At 35.2% G+C, this 19,844-nt stretch overlaps 1 protein-coding gene across 8 annotated transcripts in view; it reads left to right on the forward strand.

The window, feature by feature from the left end:
• Psgef (Protostome-specific GEF) overlaps positions 1–19,844 on the forward strand; it is a 58,092-nt gene that overhangs the window by 2,478 nt on the left and 35,770 nt on the right. For all 8 annotated transcript variants that reach the window (XR_010276517.1, XM_064034832.1, XM_064034830.1 and 5 more), the window contains exons 2-4: positions 14,994–17,359; positions 17,448–17,512; positions 17,746–17,933. Coding sequence is in view for 7 of the 8 variants with exons in the window: in XM_064034832.1 (XP_063890902.1) it covers positions 15,001–17,359; positions 17,448–17,512; positions 17,746–17,933 (2,612 nt within the window). In the remaining variant the exon portion in view is untranslated. The remainder of the gene's footprint in view (positions 1–14,993; positions 17,360–17,447; positions 17,513–17,745; positions 17,934–19,844) is intronic.

Consider the following 19,844-nt stretch of genomic DNA (forward strand, 5'->3'; position numbering starts at 1 on the left):
GAAAATGTATTGCGTCATTCTAGAACTTAATTGACTGCTATTCGTAATAAAGTCTTAATTTTTGGTCCTAAATATCCACCAATATCAAAATGATTGATCTTAGTACTAACACAATGAGGTGTCGTAATGGGTGTTCTTTTCGCTAAGAGGAAGACTCTACAATTCAATAAAACTATAGATCTACCCTTCCATGCAAAAAGGAAATAACAATTTAACAAAAAATATATTTCAAAAGTAAAAAGTTTGCTGACCGTATCAATATCATTCGCAATGCCAAGTTCATAAAGTCAAAACACCATGCCATAAGGGCTCTCACACACTCCACTACCACAATAAAACAAAAGATCATAACAAGCACTTCTCAAGCATTTTGCGAGTCAGTAATGCCCTTAATTATTTAGCAAAAGGGACGAAACTATACCTTACTCGTTGACCAGAGAGAGATGGAAGAGTAAATAGATTATAATAAAGCACCCTTGCGATCCAACGGAGCGTACGTGCGGACTTTTTGCACAAGTTCAAACCTCTTTGGAGTTTTTTTTTTTAATTTAAAGTCTGTGAGAACTCGGCTTTTACAGTCTAGTGCATTCGTGGAGTAATGGATAACCATCACGCTATCATCCTTATGGGAATGACTGTTTTTATAAAGTTTTTTTTAAATTAGACATTTAATTGAATTCGTTGTTTCGTGTCTTGTGGCGGAAATGGGTCTGATTGATTTATGTTTTATTGTGTTTTCAACGGATTTTTAGATTCGCCATTTTTAAAGCCGTTGAGGGATTTAACGATCTAATTGTAAGTATTTTTATTGCTAAACCGTTCACCACAAAAATAAGGTGAAGTATGTACTTGTATTCGAAATTAACATCCACCATTTACGTAACTACATTGCATTGCAGCTACATTTACAATACGTTCCAACCCCTTACTTACCCAATCAAAAAAGACACACAACCTCTTTACAAAATTGTTCGCGACAGACGCATCCGTGCGCCGCGAGTGCAAAATCATAATGCCTGAGTGTTCGTGTATGCGCGTAACTATTTATACTCTAACAATTTTGTGATGAGGGTAATGAGCAAAAAGTGCCGTGAGCCGCGCCAAGGTATGTTTTTCACGCGCACCCTCCTTCTAAATTGTTATAGAATTGTGTTCAGATTTTGATAGTGCTTTAATTTGTAAATTATAGTGTTTTTTGATACCAAATTGTAATAGTTTTGTAGCGGTAACCTTAACCTACCTAATTATGTATAATAAACCTAATAGTTCTGCCGTTTAAGGCCTGATTTACCCATGTAAACATTTCTTGATAGCAAAAATCCTAGACTTTCATTAGTGAAATAGTGTTTAACTGAAAGCCTAGGTCCCATTGTATAGAAAATAACTTAATTTATAGAAATATTGTTAATAGTTTAAGTTATAGAACAATAAATAATGTTTGTGTTTTGACTTTCATTTCACATGCAAATTAACAATACTAGGGCTTAGGTCACATTGTTAGGATTACTATCGCCAGATAGCCCATGAAATGCCCTAACACACACTACCTTTCGTATCGAGATACCCCCCATAGTTTGTTTTTTATCTCGAGATAATCTTCACCTAAGGGCCGATTTCACATAGTTTTTTATAGTTATTCGGTTATAGTATTTCAGCCCTTAAGGTATGCAGGGTGTGTGTGGTATAGTTCAGTAGCGCACGTCATGGGGCGTCTGACGCTATGTGTCCTGTAATGATATCATGTACCAATTGTTTGTAATACGGCTGTTAAATTGAAAGGTCAATAAAACTGAGTTGGTCGGAGGGACGAGAAATCGAGGTGCTCGTCACGGTAAAGTTTCGAGCTCATTCGGTGCGCAAGCGCCGCCGTACAAATCGTAGTCATCGGTATAGATTTTTGATAGTATAATAACAAGTAAATAGTGAAAAGTAAATAGTGTAATTGTAGTATGGTAAGTACGTCGAAGCTCGTCCCTTCAAGACTCCTGAAAAATACATGAAGACTTATTATTTCACCGGCATCCCTGAACCTATAGTAGCAGAGAGTCTAGAACCCGTCTAAACGTATTCTTGTTTCTGAAATTCCTGTTTCTCGCCACATCGTAAATACAGTCCACTCGCCCAGACGTCCAAGAACCAGCGACCGACGGGGCGTCAACGTCTCGAAGCCACCCCATAGTACCTGCTTCTGAGCTACGTCCGTCCCGCACAAAAATGTCACATTCGAAAAAAAAGTAAAAACAAATCATAGATCGCGAAACAAAAGACTAGCGGAACGCCCGGAACCGCTCTTTTTCGTTGTCAACCAAAGCATAAAATGTTTTTATTATCATTATAATTTATTTGTTTAGCTATAAACTTGGAGTGCGTGTTTAATTAAAAGATTCAAGGGGTTGAGTTTGTAAGATATTAGAAAAAATAGATTGATGCGTACTGGTTCTGCTGTTTCTAAACAGGTTACAAATAGTCAAGGAAGTGACAATAAGTATGTATTTATTGTAATATATTTTGTATTTTTATTTTATACAGCTAAATAATAATGTTAATGATAGACAAATCTTATGCACATGGATACAATTTGTTAAATGAGTACGAGTTTTATTAATAGACAACCAAACAAAAAAACTTATTGTAAAAACTTCTCAGCAGTCGGTAAAAACTTTGACTTTAGTTTATGCATATTTTACAAACAGTTTTTTTTTATAAATTCTCTAACGAAACAAAAAATTATGACGTGTATTTTTTTTTTTGTTTTTTCTTTCTTATAATACATTCACAGGTAAAACTTACAAGTCACGAAAAACTTAACCCATTAGCAATCCTGTGTTGAAAGTTTTTTTTTTGCTGAAAAAAAACATTGACAGTTCTCACGCCACGAAAAAGGTCGGCACACAGGGGAATGAAAAAAAAGAAAGAATGAAATTAAAAAATATTAAATTGTAACTGTACCTTGGAACGAAGGGTTGTTTAATGAAAGTAAATTAAAATATATGGATCACTTTTTTTTTTTAGATAATTGAAGACTGATTTGTTAGAATGCCCTGTTTTTTTGCACTCAATAAAATTATCAATTGTTATGTTGTAAACGATATTTAGTACCAAGGTACTTTAAACTGACTGATTGATAAAAGGTGAAGGAAAACATCTCGAAGAAACCTGGACTACAAAGTCTGAAATCACCAAATCGCATTGAGCAAGCGTGGTGATTAACGCTCAATCCTTTTCTGTGTGAGAGGCAGCCTGTGCCCAGCAGCCCAACAGAAAATGCCAATGAGTACTTAAAATAAAATGGCAAATAAATACCGTTAATTATTATGAAATTATGAAATAACTTATCGGTTTCAAAAGTACGTATTAATTGCATGGTCCAATACACACTGTGTATGTATAGCCCAATGGCTGGACACACTTGAAAACTCCGATATATTTGACTAAAGTACTTCAATTTTAAAGGGTTTCGCAAATGGAGCAACTGGGTCTGAAGTGTATCGAATACAAACCCTTTTGTAAGGGGTTTTTGGAATAATCAAAAATATGAACGCTTTTAATGTATAGGACTGTATCATTTTATTCGATTTGAAAGTGGATTTTTGGCTCAATTTTTCACTTTTTGATAACTATTACGCATTGAGTCCGTTAATTGCTTTATGTAAATAGTTGTTAGGTTTAGTGATCATCGCCATGCAGTGTTGTATTGAACTAAACATACACAATTTTATAAGTCACTCTAAAATTACCTATTCACAGTTCTCGCCCAAAGATCTTTGCTTCTCCAAAGTGCGTCAGTAAGACAATTGGCTAACTTCTTTTAACCTTAACTAGCTACTTTTTCAAAACAAACCTACTTCAAATAACCTATATTCATACTCAAAAATCGAACACCACATAACGGCCCAAACTTTCACTATAAGTACCAACGTACCTACGTTACCCATACAGACCCCTTTGACAGCGCGAGGGTCTACACATTTAATGCTACAAGCCATAAGTAGGTGTCAACCCGTAACTGCTGGGAACTTATGCCGTAATCCATGGTGTCCAGGGGTCAGAGGTTAGAAGGGCTGATTTATGTTGATAAACTTGATACGGTTACCTGGTAGGGAATCGTTGTTGGTATTTGAAGTTGTACTGTTGAGTGTACGTTTTTGACGAGCTTAAAAGAAATAATGAAAATGTAAAATGAAAAAAATACTTGCGAACTGTTAAAGATAAAGTTAGAAATAAAAATTTATGATATTTTTAAGTAAAAGTTAAACAGACGTTTGACACGTGTTTCTAAAAGACATACTGATAGTAGCCTTCTAGATGTACTTTCTCAAGTCCTATAAAAAATAGTTAGTGTCATTTTTCAGTCTCTAGACGACCTGTGTACTAAAGTTTACTTTAATCGATTCAGTAGTTTTGGGTTGAAATCCGGATAATACACACAAAGTCATTTTCTAATTCATAATGTTAGTAAGGATTCTTATTACGACATAAATGTACAAAAAACAACATAAATAAAACCATATTATTCCTCTTAAACAAACCGTAGATAAATAACAACATATGCATCGGTTATTCCGTTATTGGAAAACGTCGGCCCTAGTTTCCCGTAAGTGGGGAAATAAATTTCGCTATCGAGTCAATATCGGAACGAGCGATTTTTAAACCCGATTACACCATCGTCGATAGTAATATTGGAATCGATTTGTTAAAGCTTTTCCTATATTATGTACCTACTAACTAACGACTAATAACTTTAGTCCACACAAAATAATTACTTTTGCTTATAATGCAAATGTCTGTTTGTCGCGCTTTCACGCCAAAACTACTGATATTGGTTCTCAGATAGTCTAGTTAGAGTCTGAGAAAGCTTTAACTACTTTTTATCCGGTTACTGGAAGTTGTTCTCCTGGGACGTGGATAAAACCGCAGGGAAATATCAAGACTTTATATTTATAACAGCTCAGCTTGATTTATTTGAATTAGAAAGTATTTTTTCTGAATTTAGCAATGGAATTACCATATTATTTCCCATATCAAAAGAAGGCGTGGTATGCCTACGTATGAAGGTCGCGTTTTAATCACCTCACAATATACAGTTTGTACGCCATAATAGCCTGATCAGAGAGATTAGATTTAATAAATAACTTTTTTTACCACCTACTGGTACAAACTAGGTCAAGAGTTACTGGGTCTAGTTTCGACTTGAAGGTCACTCAGTAGGTTATACTGAGTAAACCACGTGTTAGAAAATATTAGAATTAATATTCTGCCCTAAAAGGTGGAATAAATAACTTAATCTAGTACTAAGTATAGAGGTACCGAATTATTTGCCTAGTTACTAGTTGACAGCTGTCAATTGTCAAGGGAAAATGTTTTTTTTTTTTGTACAGACTGACAGAATTGTCAACTGCACCAAAGAACGGTCAGACCATAGATAGAGAACAATTATAAAATCCCTCAATAAAAACAAATGCCAACTACATACGAAATTCAAACTTAAACGTTCGATTTTTATAGTTAGTAGCTCTATCACGTTGTCACCTCTTTTCGCCAACCTTAAAACTGAATCGAGTAATTCGCTGTATCTGGCAGGAATTCAAATCGTTGGAACCGCGGAACGTCAGATAAGTTCGGAACTTTCCAACTTGGAACTCGGGTATTTTCAATTGTGACACGGCTACGGCAGACGTGGGGTTGTTTACTTTGAAATAAAACTTTTACTCTGTATTCAAGAATTGGTGAAGATTTACTTGGAAGAAATCTGCGCTATATAAATATTATTGTTCTGTTTTTTATTATTCGTTAAAAGAGGCATCTATATTTACATAATATGATTATCAAGTTCTAATGATTTATAAATGAGCAAATAATAATATCTTGGCAATTGCAATTTTAAGCCTATTTCAGCCAGGTAATCAAAAACTTTCCTTTGATTTATCTACTATACTATCTCACCAATCTCTTCAAAGTCCAAAATAGGCTGGTCCCATTTACCACCTGTCTGACCTCGTGTGTCTAACAGTTTAGTCAGAACTTCTATCAAAGTCACGTACTCCCGTACATCAATCACATTCACACCGTTTGCAGTCCGTTGAAAATCAAGCCGGTACCACGTGGAAACAATGCGCCATTTTGAAAAAAATCAAACGTGTTCTCATTTCAAAAAGTCGACAATAGATTCGAGCTTCAATTTTTTTTTTCGCAAACTTAGGCACAGGGGCTAAAACTTACAGCTAAGTCGACAATGAAGGGTGTATACTTTTAAAAGCGGTCTTAAAAAAAGGCTTGTGTTTAAACGCCACCCAAAAAAGTACCTATTTTACTACCAAAAAAATTCTAAACGGTTACCAAAATGGATAAATGGTCACCAAATAACGTTTCCAAAAATATTATTAGATAAAACCATTTTTTCGTATTATTGACTACTAAAAAAATATATGGACGCCTTTAAAATACACTTTAGACCAAATATTATATATTGTCACTACTTAGATGTTACCAATTATGTAATACCATGACTCCTAATTTGGTCATTTTTGTTAGACTAAAAAAGCTAACGATCGCTAGAATATTTTTCAAATACCAATTAATATACTAGGGTTCCCAAACGTACGTCGTTTATTTATTGTTATACGAATTTGTGTGTAACTCAGTGCGTTTAAAATGTAAGCACGCGACATGCAGCAAGCATGACTTCTGTCACGGCTCCGGCGCTGCGGGGCTCCGGCGGTCCCATGCGAGCTTATCGTCGCAGCTGGTTTTCACGCTCACCAACGCAGCTTCGGCTTTCTGGCCGGCTCCGCCGGCCAGCCTCAGCCGCGGCGGCGAGCGCTGAAACTACCTGCGCCTCGCTGCGAGCGCTGAAATTAAAAAAATATATCGTCGTATCGTAGCGATTTTTATTGTTAGAAATAGATTATAAAAATTTTAACGTCTCTATTATAGAGTTGGGATTATATTTTCGATATTAATCGGCTATGAGGATAATAAGGTTGGTTTACGACATTTTTTTATTGTAATTTCATGAGTATCCTTGATGGTTTAACTAGCGGGTAGTGTATTAGTTTTTAATTTGTTGGTGTAAACGAGTTCCGCTCATTTGAAGTGAACAGTCAAAACTTTGTTGTTAGGCATATTGTTCAGTAATTATCTGGTGGCATTTACTTAATTGGTTGACCTAGTCTAAGTTTAGTCGGTAGTTACCTTTCTCTGAAATCCTATTTATCCATTAACGGAACAATATGATTAGAATCAAAAGCAATTTCCTCTATCCCCATTTCCATTAGTTTACAATTAACCTATTCTGTAACAAGTACAATAACTAACCGTTACTTGATATTAAAATCCCATACCTAATAAATATAGATTAAAAACTTTCGCTACCTGTACAAAAAACGTTATTTTTACCAAGTCATCTGCTCCATAAATTAGTTCACAATAAATAATCAAAGATTCAATACAGTAAGCCCACCCCTTAATGTGCTCGTAAATTTCCCACAAACGACTGCCGCGTTCCTTGTCACAAAATAAATCATGACATTTACATGCACATACTCCTTGGTTATTAAAAAAAAACTAGATCGGAACCGACTTAACAAAACGGCTCCTTATGTCACAAACCCCAAACAAATTTGAACTGTAAGCGTTAGATATAAGGTTGGTTTTTCTGTGGCTGTGTTTTCGCATGTTTTGAACAGGAACGCATCTTCCCAGTTTCGCACACTTCCTCAAACAATGCATCTGTGCTCCGGATCAGGGTTAACAAAAGGATGAAGTTACTCCAGATTGTATAACGATTTAATATTATTACTCCAATTTCTTCGGAACACACCCGATTGTGACGTTAACAATAGTTTCAATTTGGTAAAGGTAAGGGCCTGCTACCTTTGACATAACGGCATCTGCTGTTTTTTGTGTCTCCTTATTATATTTTTGTGGAAGAATAATTTTTAGACCGTTTTAATATAGTGGAAGTCTTTTGAGAATTTCTGTGGAAAAAACTTGCGGATCAGGTTTTTGCATAGCTGCCAGAAACTTGTGAATTTTATATTTTTATTATATAAAATATTCTTTTCAACCGTTTCATAAAACTTGCCTTACTTGCAACCAGAATATCCATTATATTCTGAAAAAGGAGAAATAAGTTAAACTTTCTACATAATAAAGTCACAAAAATGTTTTGGAGTACTTTGCACATACCTACTGCGATTTATCTATAAAATCAGTTTGTTAGATCTGCATTCAAACAAAATTCAAAAATTAACATTCCACGTTCAAATACTCAATTCGCAATTTCAAAAACAGAAACAGATAATGTCTAAACAACAATCGATTTTCAAAAATTTATCACCAATGCCCGCCATAACGCAGCGGGTTACATACAATCTCTTTTGACACAAGTCCCTGTCTATGGCTACTCTATGGTGTATTGTACCTCCTTTCCCATGGTCAATCTAATGTTTACCTTTTAAATTAAAAGTATCATTGATACTAGTTACATGAACCTACACGACCTTTCCGATACTCTATCTATCCATTCCTTTGAATACTAGAGATAGGACACTACTTGTATGGTGCTACTGTCAATCTATCTCTATTAAGCAAATCAACTGATAGAATATAGGAACGGCTGTAAGTTCATAGTTATAATTTTACGGGTTACGATTTTAGACGTCAATATTTTGGGGTGAAATTAATTAGCTCTAAGTGTACCCATTGTTTTCTTTTTAATTTGATTAAAGGGCCGAAGCCATAAACTCGTGTTTAAGTAAGGGATTCACTTTATTTTATTGCACTTGTAGAAAGCCTCTAGAATTTTTCCTCCTGTAATCTTCCTTTTATTTGATAAAGCCTCTGCTCTAAAGCTGTTATTGACATTTCATAGCCATTTTCTAAATCAAAATCTGCCGTAATATTTATTTATTACAACGTTTCATGTTTTCATGAAAACTCGTAGTATCTTTTACCAACCTCATACAGATTTTCACTCTAGAAGAATAGGAGAATAATCAACCGTTTTCTTCCTCCTATCCTATTTCTCCAAAATATCGTTAGAATAACTTTCGAACTTTTTGATTCATAGGCCTACAACCCCACGCTTGCGTATGCGCCACCATATGGCCAAAGATTGATAGATAACATCCAACGTCGTAATGACCGCATGACGTCAAAATAGACACAGTTTTTTGACCTCTAAACTATATTTTGTAATCCTGTTTCTTGCGTACCTATTTTATATAACAGTCTGCTCAAACGATGAGCTTGTAGAATCTGTAAGGTTCTTCTGACCTAGAATATTAAAATATTTTAGTTGTTGGTAGATGCAACCAAAAGAAATATCTCAAAAGTTTAACACTTTCTTTTCATTGACACTCCAGGTGCAATTATAGCAGAGTCGACCAAAAATTATCACTGCGATAAAATATTCCAATAAGAGAAAATCTAATTCACATGTCATTATTAGAAAAGTGTGAAACATTCTGAAGTCAGCTATTTCTATTTCACGCTTTACACATGAGCAGTTTTGTTTCTAGCAGTAGTATCTAGTATGTAACTAGTTAAGCAGCTTAGGAAAGGTTATTTTTCGAAAACCGTACATCTATTTTAAAGCTAACCGATTTGTATTCTTTAAAAAAACATTGTATGTAAAGACTCGAATCGTAGCAGGACCTTCATTTCCTGAAAGTGCTAAAATTAAGCTCCAAATATTTACTTAAAACAGCATTAATACCTTATTAAGACAAAATAACAAACAAAATAAAACACAAGCATCTAATTGCGTAATTGTGCTGTAATTGTCAGCACTTATCGAGGCAGGCGCCTGCACGGGGGCGAACAGCTGCGCGCGCGCACTTAGTATGGGAAATTAATACTTAGTAGAGTCAATAGTTTTAGTTCGTGGTTTTAAGGGTAATGTAGGTGTATTTGTGATGTTATATTTGGTTTATGTTTAAAAAAAGAAGAAATTCCTAAAATAACTGCCCGATAAACAATAATTTTTCCATTGTGTTTGAAACCGATGGCTGTTAAAATTAATGAGAATTAAAATATTTGCAAAGTCAGACTATTCCTAGACATGCGTGATAATACAGATGTCTGTTCAATAGAGTGCTTTCTAATGTAAAAGTTCTAATTAAAATTACACGTGACGTACTTATTGAATGGTTCCCTATTTAATTGTCAATAAAATAAAACCAAGCGTAACCCAATACACGACAAAACAAAAACCCACTATTATGCTAATTTAACCAAAAGTCAATACTCCATGGAAAATTTTTCAACTGTCACCCCGAACTTTGCACGTCAACGTGACATATGACGTCACAAGCGGAACCTATAATAAAATAAAATATTCGAAAATGTCCCCGGAACATGACAGAATTTGAATTCCATTATTGGGCCATAAAACCCTGGGTTCAAACGGGTGCGTAACTGAATAATTCATGACAACGCCACCTGTCGGCTAACCGACGAACTAACGTTTGTTTGTTACCATAAATTATGTGCTGTTAATGTTTGATTGCTTTGAACCTCTTAAGTGGAAACTGTTAATGCCGATGGAAATTCGGAAAATTGTTATAAACTATATCCTTAGTTTTGAGTTTCGAACGAAGTAAATACAAATATCTGAACGAAGTCAAACCAAAACAGGTTCTACTTCGTTCGGATATTTGTATTTTTACCTAGTTATATTTTTATGTTTTCTGTAGCAACAAAAGCTAATTGATGACATTCATAACGAATATTTATTTTCAGGTTTCATTGAATTTCAGTATCAGGAAAACTGATTTTATTCCTTCTCGCCTATCTATAGAATGTTTGAACTTTGTGCGGACATAAATGTTATTTACAGATTCTTGTTACTCTGAATTCCGTCATATCCTTTTTGGTCAGAGTATTAAAAGGTTTCTATGTTATCTATTTAGAGTCTTTCTTCTAAAGATATACCTCTAGAAAAGATAAATATAGATTCCGATCTCTTAGTACTTACACTTTCTTTAAGTCAGATAACATCAATTTGTTTGTCAAGTCTTTCTTTCTTAACAAACAAAATATTCCTAACTAAGCACTGAACTTTTACAAACCCATTTAAAACGGACCACAAACCCACAGTTACAATTTCAAAATTCAATTCTTGACGACAAAAACATCCGGCCATTTTGGCATACAACTTCCAAGACAATGCTGACGGACTTCTTGCCATTTTATCTTACGATCGTGCAGTCAATAGAACTCTTATCTCAAGAGGATAAAGTTTCAATTTCAATTGTTCAAGTACCTTACAGCGTTATCTTATTCTTAGATCCTATAATGAATCGTATGTCTTCGGAATAAAGCCTAATTTGGCTTAGGCATACTAGTTCCATTTATCTGACATTATCCAGTAACCGCTCAGCAAATTCGAAAGATTCAAATTCAGAATCCGCTAAAACGTGTTCCTTTCTATTCAGCCAGCAACATTGACGTTCAGCACGCACCATACGTTCCAAAAACAGTTCGTATCTTGAATCTAGACCTTATTTCTACGTGAGTTTGTCATTTAAAAACTATATCGGCCAGTAACATGGAGTTTGTGCATTGAGTAAGAAACTTTTTTGTTTGGCGACCCCACGTTTCGCGAGTCGAGACGTGCATTCGATATTAAAAAATGCTTCAGAAAAATCTTTAAATTCAATAGTAATTTGGTGTTGAATAGGTAGGGAGAGGATAATGTAAGTACGCCCTGTTTTTGCGGTGTTGTATTTAGTACGCGAATTTCTCGACTCTCTTTGTGTACACACTGGTTTCTTGCCCAGCATGAGTCTGTCACAGTACCGTGGATTTGAATGGAACGACCGAGTTTCTAATTACACAGTCAATTTGGTACGTAAAGCGGGAAATATGAGTTATTGCCCTGGCCTGTAACAGAGATGAAATCGGCCATATTTAATATGCGACAATAGATTGAAAATTTTTGTGCGCGACTTAGCATAATAATGTGCGTATAGGATTGTATTTTTAAACGATTAGTTGGTGATTAGGTCATAATAACACAGCACAGTTCAAGGGCGTGCTCTTTTTGTAAATTAACGTATTTTTGTTTTGCAAATTATGCAACCCGGCACAATTCATTTGAAATGAATTTATTTAGCACGTGTTCCTTTGTGGCATAAAAAAATTTTTGTAGTGAAATTTTAATTCAATCAAAACTGAATCCTGAAGATAATTACAAAAATCGCATAACAGATACCAATAAAAATTCTAACGAAACTTTCGCTGTTTTATACAATCCAAAAACATTACAACAAAACAATTTTCAAATTTAACAAAAAAAGGCGTGAAATGGCTCGTGCTGATCGCTTTACTGGCATAACTAACGTTGTCAGTGCCACATTCCAAATTGCATACGCTAGCTAGATGATGCCGCAAATGGTTGGTACATATAACGGAACGTGTTATACCGTATTGGAAGCAATATGTCTCTTAGCTCTTATGGGTATCATTATGTGGTTATATTATAAAGCCATTTAAACTAAACTAGACTTGTAATTTATCTGACATCTCTCGGCCCTGGTACATAAAAGGCCTATGACGGAACACGACGGTTTTTAGTCAGTAAGAGTCTGACACTCCCTCGCCGCTGTTAACCCACAGCGGGAGGAGTCATTTGAAGATTACTGACGTCGTTAAAAAAAAAGTCTTGTTTATCAAACTTCTGTAATAAATTCCAATACTAGAATGGATAGTTAAGAAAATGTAAATAACAATCAAGATATTTGATAATGAACATGCATAAAGTAAAATTGAAACCAACAATCTCTCCACTACAGGTCATCTTAAAACACCAAATGACGACACACATATAAGAGCTAACAAAAACGACCATACATAACCTACAGAACACAGCATTGATATCGAATAATGTCCAGTGGAACCCCACTGTCTACGTGTCCATAAGAAAGTCGTTACGGCCGTCATTCATGCAGTGGAGAATCAAAAGAATTTAGCTACGCAAGGGGAAGAGACAAGATATATTTATGGTGATCAAAATCGCGATGTCTAAGGTGGAGCACACACTACCTACCACTGTTGCAATGGTACGCGTGTTTTGGATACAAAATGGAAAATATATACGGAAAAATTAAAATATACTTGATTCAGGATTTAAGTAGATGTCGTACATTTTCTACCACGATTGGGGATATAAAGCGGATTTCTATAACCTATCTTTATCTATATTATCTATCTGTTCATTTTTTACTAGAGATACTAATATATCAGGGCACGGCCACATAGTGGCAGTAAGTTCCCTCTTTGAGAAGTGGCTCGGAAGGAGTCACTTGATGATTTACCATAAAAAAGGACAGGAATTTAACATTACATATATGTGACTAATAACCAAAATTCATGATAGAAATCCGTAGAAATTTTTATTTGTAACCGATAATTATAATTTACTTATAACAACGAATCCATCTTATTATCAAAACTTTCCTTTAATAGAAGACTCTATGGTGAAACTAATACGTCGTTAAAAGAATATATTGTAGGTACGAGTATCGTGCGTGGTAGTCTATTATCCACCAAGCCATATGAAAATCGATGTTGTAAATCACCAATAACACCCATGTTATGAGTTTAGAATGAAGCGTGTAAAGAAAACGATGTGGCTAACGATATTGTAATCGGTGTATATGAAGGAAATATTTCAACTTAACTGACTTCAGATCAGGAAATAGTGTAAGGTATTAGGAAATGAGCTTTTAATAAAACTGTTGGGGTAGATAAATATTATAAAGATGAAGAGTTTAATTGATTGTTTGAAAGGAACTACTGGTCTGATTTGAAATATTATTTCAGTGTTAGATAAAATTGAGTAAGGCTATATGCTACTTTTTTCTCGGGTGTGCAAAATAATTCCCGCGGAGTGCGGATGAAACCGCTGGCCAAAGATAGTGTTAGTTAGGAATGAATATTATTGTTGATGATTGTGTGTAGACAAAATGACATTCGGACCTGTTCGTTGTTGAATAGAATTTTAGAATATATGCCGTATAAAAGATGAGAGATGTGAATATTTTTTGAAGCTCAAGCAAAGTCCTCTGCAAAGGTAAGGATCAGTTATTTGCAAAAAAGGGCAAACATTTTGGGACTCCATCATTTATCTTCAGTTAATAAATAAATCATCTGAATCCGAAGTTCTTCTTGACAAAGATACTTTCATGTTTGCCAAGTTAGAAAGTTAATTTTTCATGCAATTCGCTTGAGAAAAGCAATATTGACCCAACAGACAATGTAACTTGATTGATTTCAACAGCTTTGACCACAGAGCGATGAAGAGAGTAGAATTGTCTTCCGATTTACGGGTCTGCAAAACTTCGCATGCTTTAAGGAATATAATACAGAGCTCCAAAACTTATTTTTCAGACTAAAAACTATTTATTATATATAGTATTTTTGTTCATATAATAATAGCTATGAGTAATTTTGATATATGTAAAAATGTAGCAAAATCTAAGACATAATGGCTGATGCATATAATTACTTATCCTTACTTCTTTTATTGTTACATAAAATAAATATCATAAATATCAGAGTCGTCCCCTCTAAACATGCAACACTCTATGACAAAGACGAGCTCCGTCTCCAATCAGTCAATGTTTGTCCTCTACATTATGTATACACGTGAATACATAATCGTTCATACCGTTGTGAACATATCATTGACATCTGTCGCAGATGACTAATGCTTCAGCCATTAGTTTATTAATAGATAGCTTTATTAGCGTTTCGATTAATCACAGTTTTTCTATCTGATCTTTCTGAAGGTCATTCTACGCTTAGATTGAAACGATTTATAAATCTAGATTTTTATCGATTATACATTAAAGTTCAATGAATAAAATTGTATCTATTACAAATCTTTGACATTTGAATCTGAATTCAATGGAATGGATTATTTGACGTAATGTAGGTACAAACTTTTCAAATAACTCACGTTTAATAATCGTATTTTCTCATTCCAGATCAAAAATGCTGAAGTGGGCGGTTTACGGTAAAAAGAACCAAGACCTTCGGGTTTCCAACGACCTTGACAATGAAGACGAACATTATAGCGATGAACATTACAACAACAATAATAAAGTCAGAAGATCTCTCGATGCACAAACAGTCAAAAAGAGCAAAAAACCAAGCAGATACCAGCGAAGGTCCCTAGGATCAGCTGCAGTTAGGAAAAACATGAAAGCCGTAGATAAAGAAAATGTTAACTATATAGGAAATACACCAAACTATTACAGAGAAGGTTTCATCAAAAAGCCAGAAGGGATTGCTTTAAAAGATGTTAGCAATATAACTCCTACTGGCACTCCAGTCAAGAAGTTTGACAGGAGAAAATACTACATAAATAGTTCCAGAGACGACATTCCACCAGATTTACCACCCACACCACCAACTTACAGCAGGAGGGTAAGGGAAGCTAAGAAAAGAAAACTTGAAATGGCGAGTGCAAATGAAGTGTTTAGAAGAGATAGCTGTGTGTACAAATCGGAAAGAAGAATAAAGCCTATTGATAGAAATTCGTTCAGTCCAAAGCTAAGTCATAGTACTTCTGAGCCGTCACTAAGTGATTTATCTGATAGACTAAGTGCTACGACAACTAGCAGTAGAAACTCTTTTGCCCTAGGGAAACAATTAAATAAACCTGTATGTACTACCAAAACTATAAACGATGGCTTAGTTGAAATAGAGTATGATAGAGATCTAGTGCTCAATTGTGTAGAAAAACCTCTAACTATCAATAAGAGTGCTATTGAAAAGACCACTCTACCTATATTTGGACATCATATCTTTATGGATAATCCCTTATACTTTAATAACAACGATATTGGTCTCACAAATATAAGGCCTTTGAAAAGGACGCGAAAGAAATCGAATGATTTTGAAAGTTCGTTTAAATCGCCATCTGTAGACAAGAAAGACGCACATACGCTAGTAAGAGATGGATGTTCACCAGTCTCTATCACACCTTTATCTACAAAACTAGCAGCTTTAAGATTCAGTACTATGAGTGTACATAGTAAATCGCAAAGAGTTGCTTTCACTAACGATGTTACAGAATATTTTCCTAAAGTAGAAAATCCTTTTACTATCCCTTTGAGGGACGAAGAAACTTCTACTGAAATGGAAAATAAGTTTATCTTAGGCAAGGATTCTACGTCTAATAATACAGACTCAACTGTCTCAACCACGCAAATGGGAGATGTTACACTTGAAAGAATGATCGAGGACATTATAAAGAGTACCAAAATTATTAAATCTAAAAGAAGGATATTGAATAAAGCTCCAGTTTTAGATGTTCACGAAGAAATTCCTCCTCTTGATACTGTAAAAGACTTATTCGTAAATCCTCAGGCGGAAAACAAGACCAATCTAATCAGAGAAGCCAAGTACGTAAACTTGTCTCGAGAAAACTCAGTTTCTCCTAAAACCACACCAACCAAAAGAATGCCAGTACACAGAGTCAATGATAAACTATTGAAGAATCTTCCTATTGGTTGCTTTATCCTTGATGACGGTGATGGTTATAATGAAAGAGAAGTCAGGACCCCAGACAATGCTATTGATGTGAAGCGCAAAGCAAGTCCTAAAAAACGTTCGACTCTCAACAGATCGCAATCTATGAATATATCTTATGAAAGAGGGAATTTAGAATCTATGTCTTCAGAATCAACTCCTGACTTATATTCAGCTGCAGAAGAAAGAGCAAGTCTAAGGCTTAAGCGACAAAAGTGTATACGAAGGAAAAAATCTACAGTTAGCAATGAAAGTCAATGGAAGAACAAAGATCTTAAGACTTCAATTCTGACACTAGAGATAGGAATACCTAGTCCATCGACAGAACTACCTAATACATCATTATGTGAGCCTTTAAGCCCTCCTTTATCTAACCCTATCGAGACTGATGATTACCAGAACATTTCATTAAAATCTAACGTATCACATAGCAGTTTGATGCCTTACACCAACTCTCACAACAAGAGATCAAGAGAACTATTTGGACTTACTCTAGAACATGGTATTCCTAGTCCTATTACACCAGTTCCTAATCTCAAAAGACCAGGCAAGGTACTGAGTGAAGAGAGAGCTCATAAGACGAGTAAATTGGATGATGACTTCCTACCTACTGATGCGTATACGCCAGTTATTGAGCATAAGTCTATACGCAGATGTTTGACTTACTCCCCAGAGGAAAATAGCATAAGTAGTAGCGAAGAGAAAAGAAGGAGTGTGGCCAGCAATCGTCTAGAAAGATCTAGCGAGAGATTTCAAGCCCCAAAAGGGACCATAGATTTAGAAATCATTACTAGGAATGACGTCATAGACGTGCACGGTGAGTGGTGACTATCGACCTTCATTTATTTTACTCTTATGGTTGTGTCCCTTTTGGTTCCATTTTGATGGTTCTTTTATGTTCACAGTTATAAGATGCCGAGATCTTCAGAGGTCCTCAGGGAAAACGGATGACATCAATGCTTATGCGAAGGTTGGTTGTAAATGATTTTACGACTGCTACTTGTGAAAAAATTGCTTTGTTTTAAAAAAAGCTTTCTACAGTAACTTAAACTTGAGACAATTCACGGCAAATAACTTTGGAATTCTGAAGTTAGCCACTTGACTCCTTGAGCATTTGTTTGTACAGTTATTATCTAGAAGCTTTGCTTGTACGAAATTGTCTACTCTATTAACTTCACAATCTTCAAACAATTCTCCCACCAGGTCGTAATCAGCGGCGTAACAGAGAGCCAATCCCTGCCATCTCAGCGATCCATCTTCCAGAGAACATCAGTACTATATGGGAAGAGAGAACCTGAGTTCCAAAGACATCTGAAGCTTCCACTACCAACTGCTGTCTACGACCATCAAGTTCTTCATATCTCCGTGTGGCATAGAGATAAGAAATACAGGTACGTTTAGATTTAGACAGATCTTGATTAACCCGTTTCATGTTGGAGCGCAGATATGATGTCCTCCTAGCCGATTATCGGCTATGGCGGCTGTTCTCACGTAAGGAGATTAGCCAACTGCGCAGGACATATTATAGTGCACAAGCATTTGCGCAGACACAAGTGCACTCACTATTCCTTCACTCTCATAGCCCGATGGGACGGCAATCCGACACGACCGGAGAGAGATCAGGCGCAGGACCGACATTTACGTGCTCTCCGATGCACGGGTGTATCAATCACCAACTTCCAGGCTCCGGGCTGCTTTGTGAAAGTCTTCTAAAACCCACAAAGCGATTTCGGCCCGACTCGGGAATCGAACCCGAGACCTCGTGCTCAGCAGCCGCACTTGCGACAACTAGACCAACGAGGCAGTCAGAAGCGCAGATATACGCGAGACACAGTTGATTTTCTTTTGTTTTATAAATTAGCGACGTATAAGAGGTTAAATAAGTACGAGTATATCATGATTCTTTTGCTATGAAAGTTATATGAAAATATCAATTGGATGACGATTATCATTTTGGGTGTGTATAAAATAATATTCAACTGAAAACCACAAATGCTGCTACAAGATGAGGTAAGTACACATTTTGATAAATTAACAAAAGGTCATAAATGTAATGAGGTTCATCAAATCATAGTGTTTGAGGACAATGAGGTAAAATGGATCACTTAAAAACAACATAAAAATAATTAAATAAAAAAATCCGCTTCCAATATAAACAGATAACTTTAATTAAATTAAAGGCTGATATTCCAATTTATCGGCATTTATAATCCTACACAAAGCCAAGGCTTATAACGGCACTAAATCGGATTTATCGTTCTAACTATAATTAAATAAACGTTAGAGCCTTAATATTTTAAGTAGCACTGATTTACTAGCCCTTGAGGTCCCTTTAAGCTACTATTAAATACTGTAGGATTTCTATATCGGGTATACCTGTAACATTTTACAAATTGAATTTTAAAGGTTTCGAAGGTTTTGTCAATAACTAGCTGATTTCAACATAACTCCTACAGTGAAAAATAAACATTTCATTAAATAAACCATTTAAAATACCTATAAAGACTGGTCCCTTGAAACAGCAAGCATAATAAACTAAAATACAGGTGAATAAATTTTTGTATTTGACCGACTAAAAAAGTCGGAGGTTCTTATTTCAGATGCAATATTTTGTTATTAATACATATTCATAACCTTATTAAGCCCTTTTCTAACTTAGTACCCTTCAATCATGGTAACAAAGTCAAGTATATTAAACGTACCTAAAGTTATTTTTACTCGCCAAAGTATACCGCTTCCATAATTAAATAACTCGCTCAATCATGCACAAGTGCCTACAGAATTACTTCGTTTTATACCATCTTCCTACCTGAAAATATTCCATTAATATGTAACAATATTCCTCAAGTTAATCGCATTTCATTACTGGTAAACAGAGCCTAGCCTGAATTTTGTATGGCTCTCGCTACGGTAAGGTTGGCAGCGTGATAGCTATTTTTAATTCACGGAATATCATATTAGTTGTACTTTGTTACTAGAACATCATGTTTTTTGTTGATTACGTAATCATGTATGATATTTTTTTTTCTTATATTTGAAATACCTCCAGCGTTTTTTCTGTATTTGTATATAGACACCTGGTAAAATTCAATAAATGATGTCGCAACTTGCAAAGCAATATAAATATTTGTATCTAGAAGTACTAGGAAAAAATATACAGTGAAGTGTTTCCTAGGAACTTGAAAACTAATTTCCCCATCCAATAAGAACCTAATGATATTAGCCATCCAGTTGAGGTCTGCTAGTCGACAGCAACAGTGATGCAGCGGAAAATATCAACTTCCTCCAAGAATTAGGATTTA

This window comes from Helicoverpa armigera, chromosome 5 (genome assembly GCF_030705265.1).
Source record: "Helicoverpa armigera isolate CAAS_96S chromosome 5, ASM3070526v1, whole genome shotgun sequence".
NCBI classification, from domain to species: Eukaryota; Metazoa; Arthropoda; class Insecta; order Lepidoptera; family Noctuidae; genus Helicoverpa; species Helicoverpa armigera.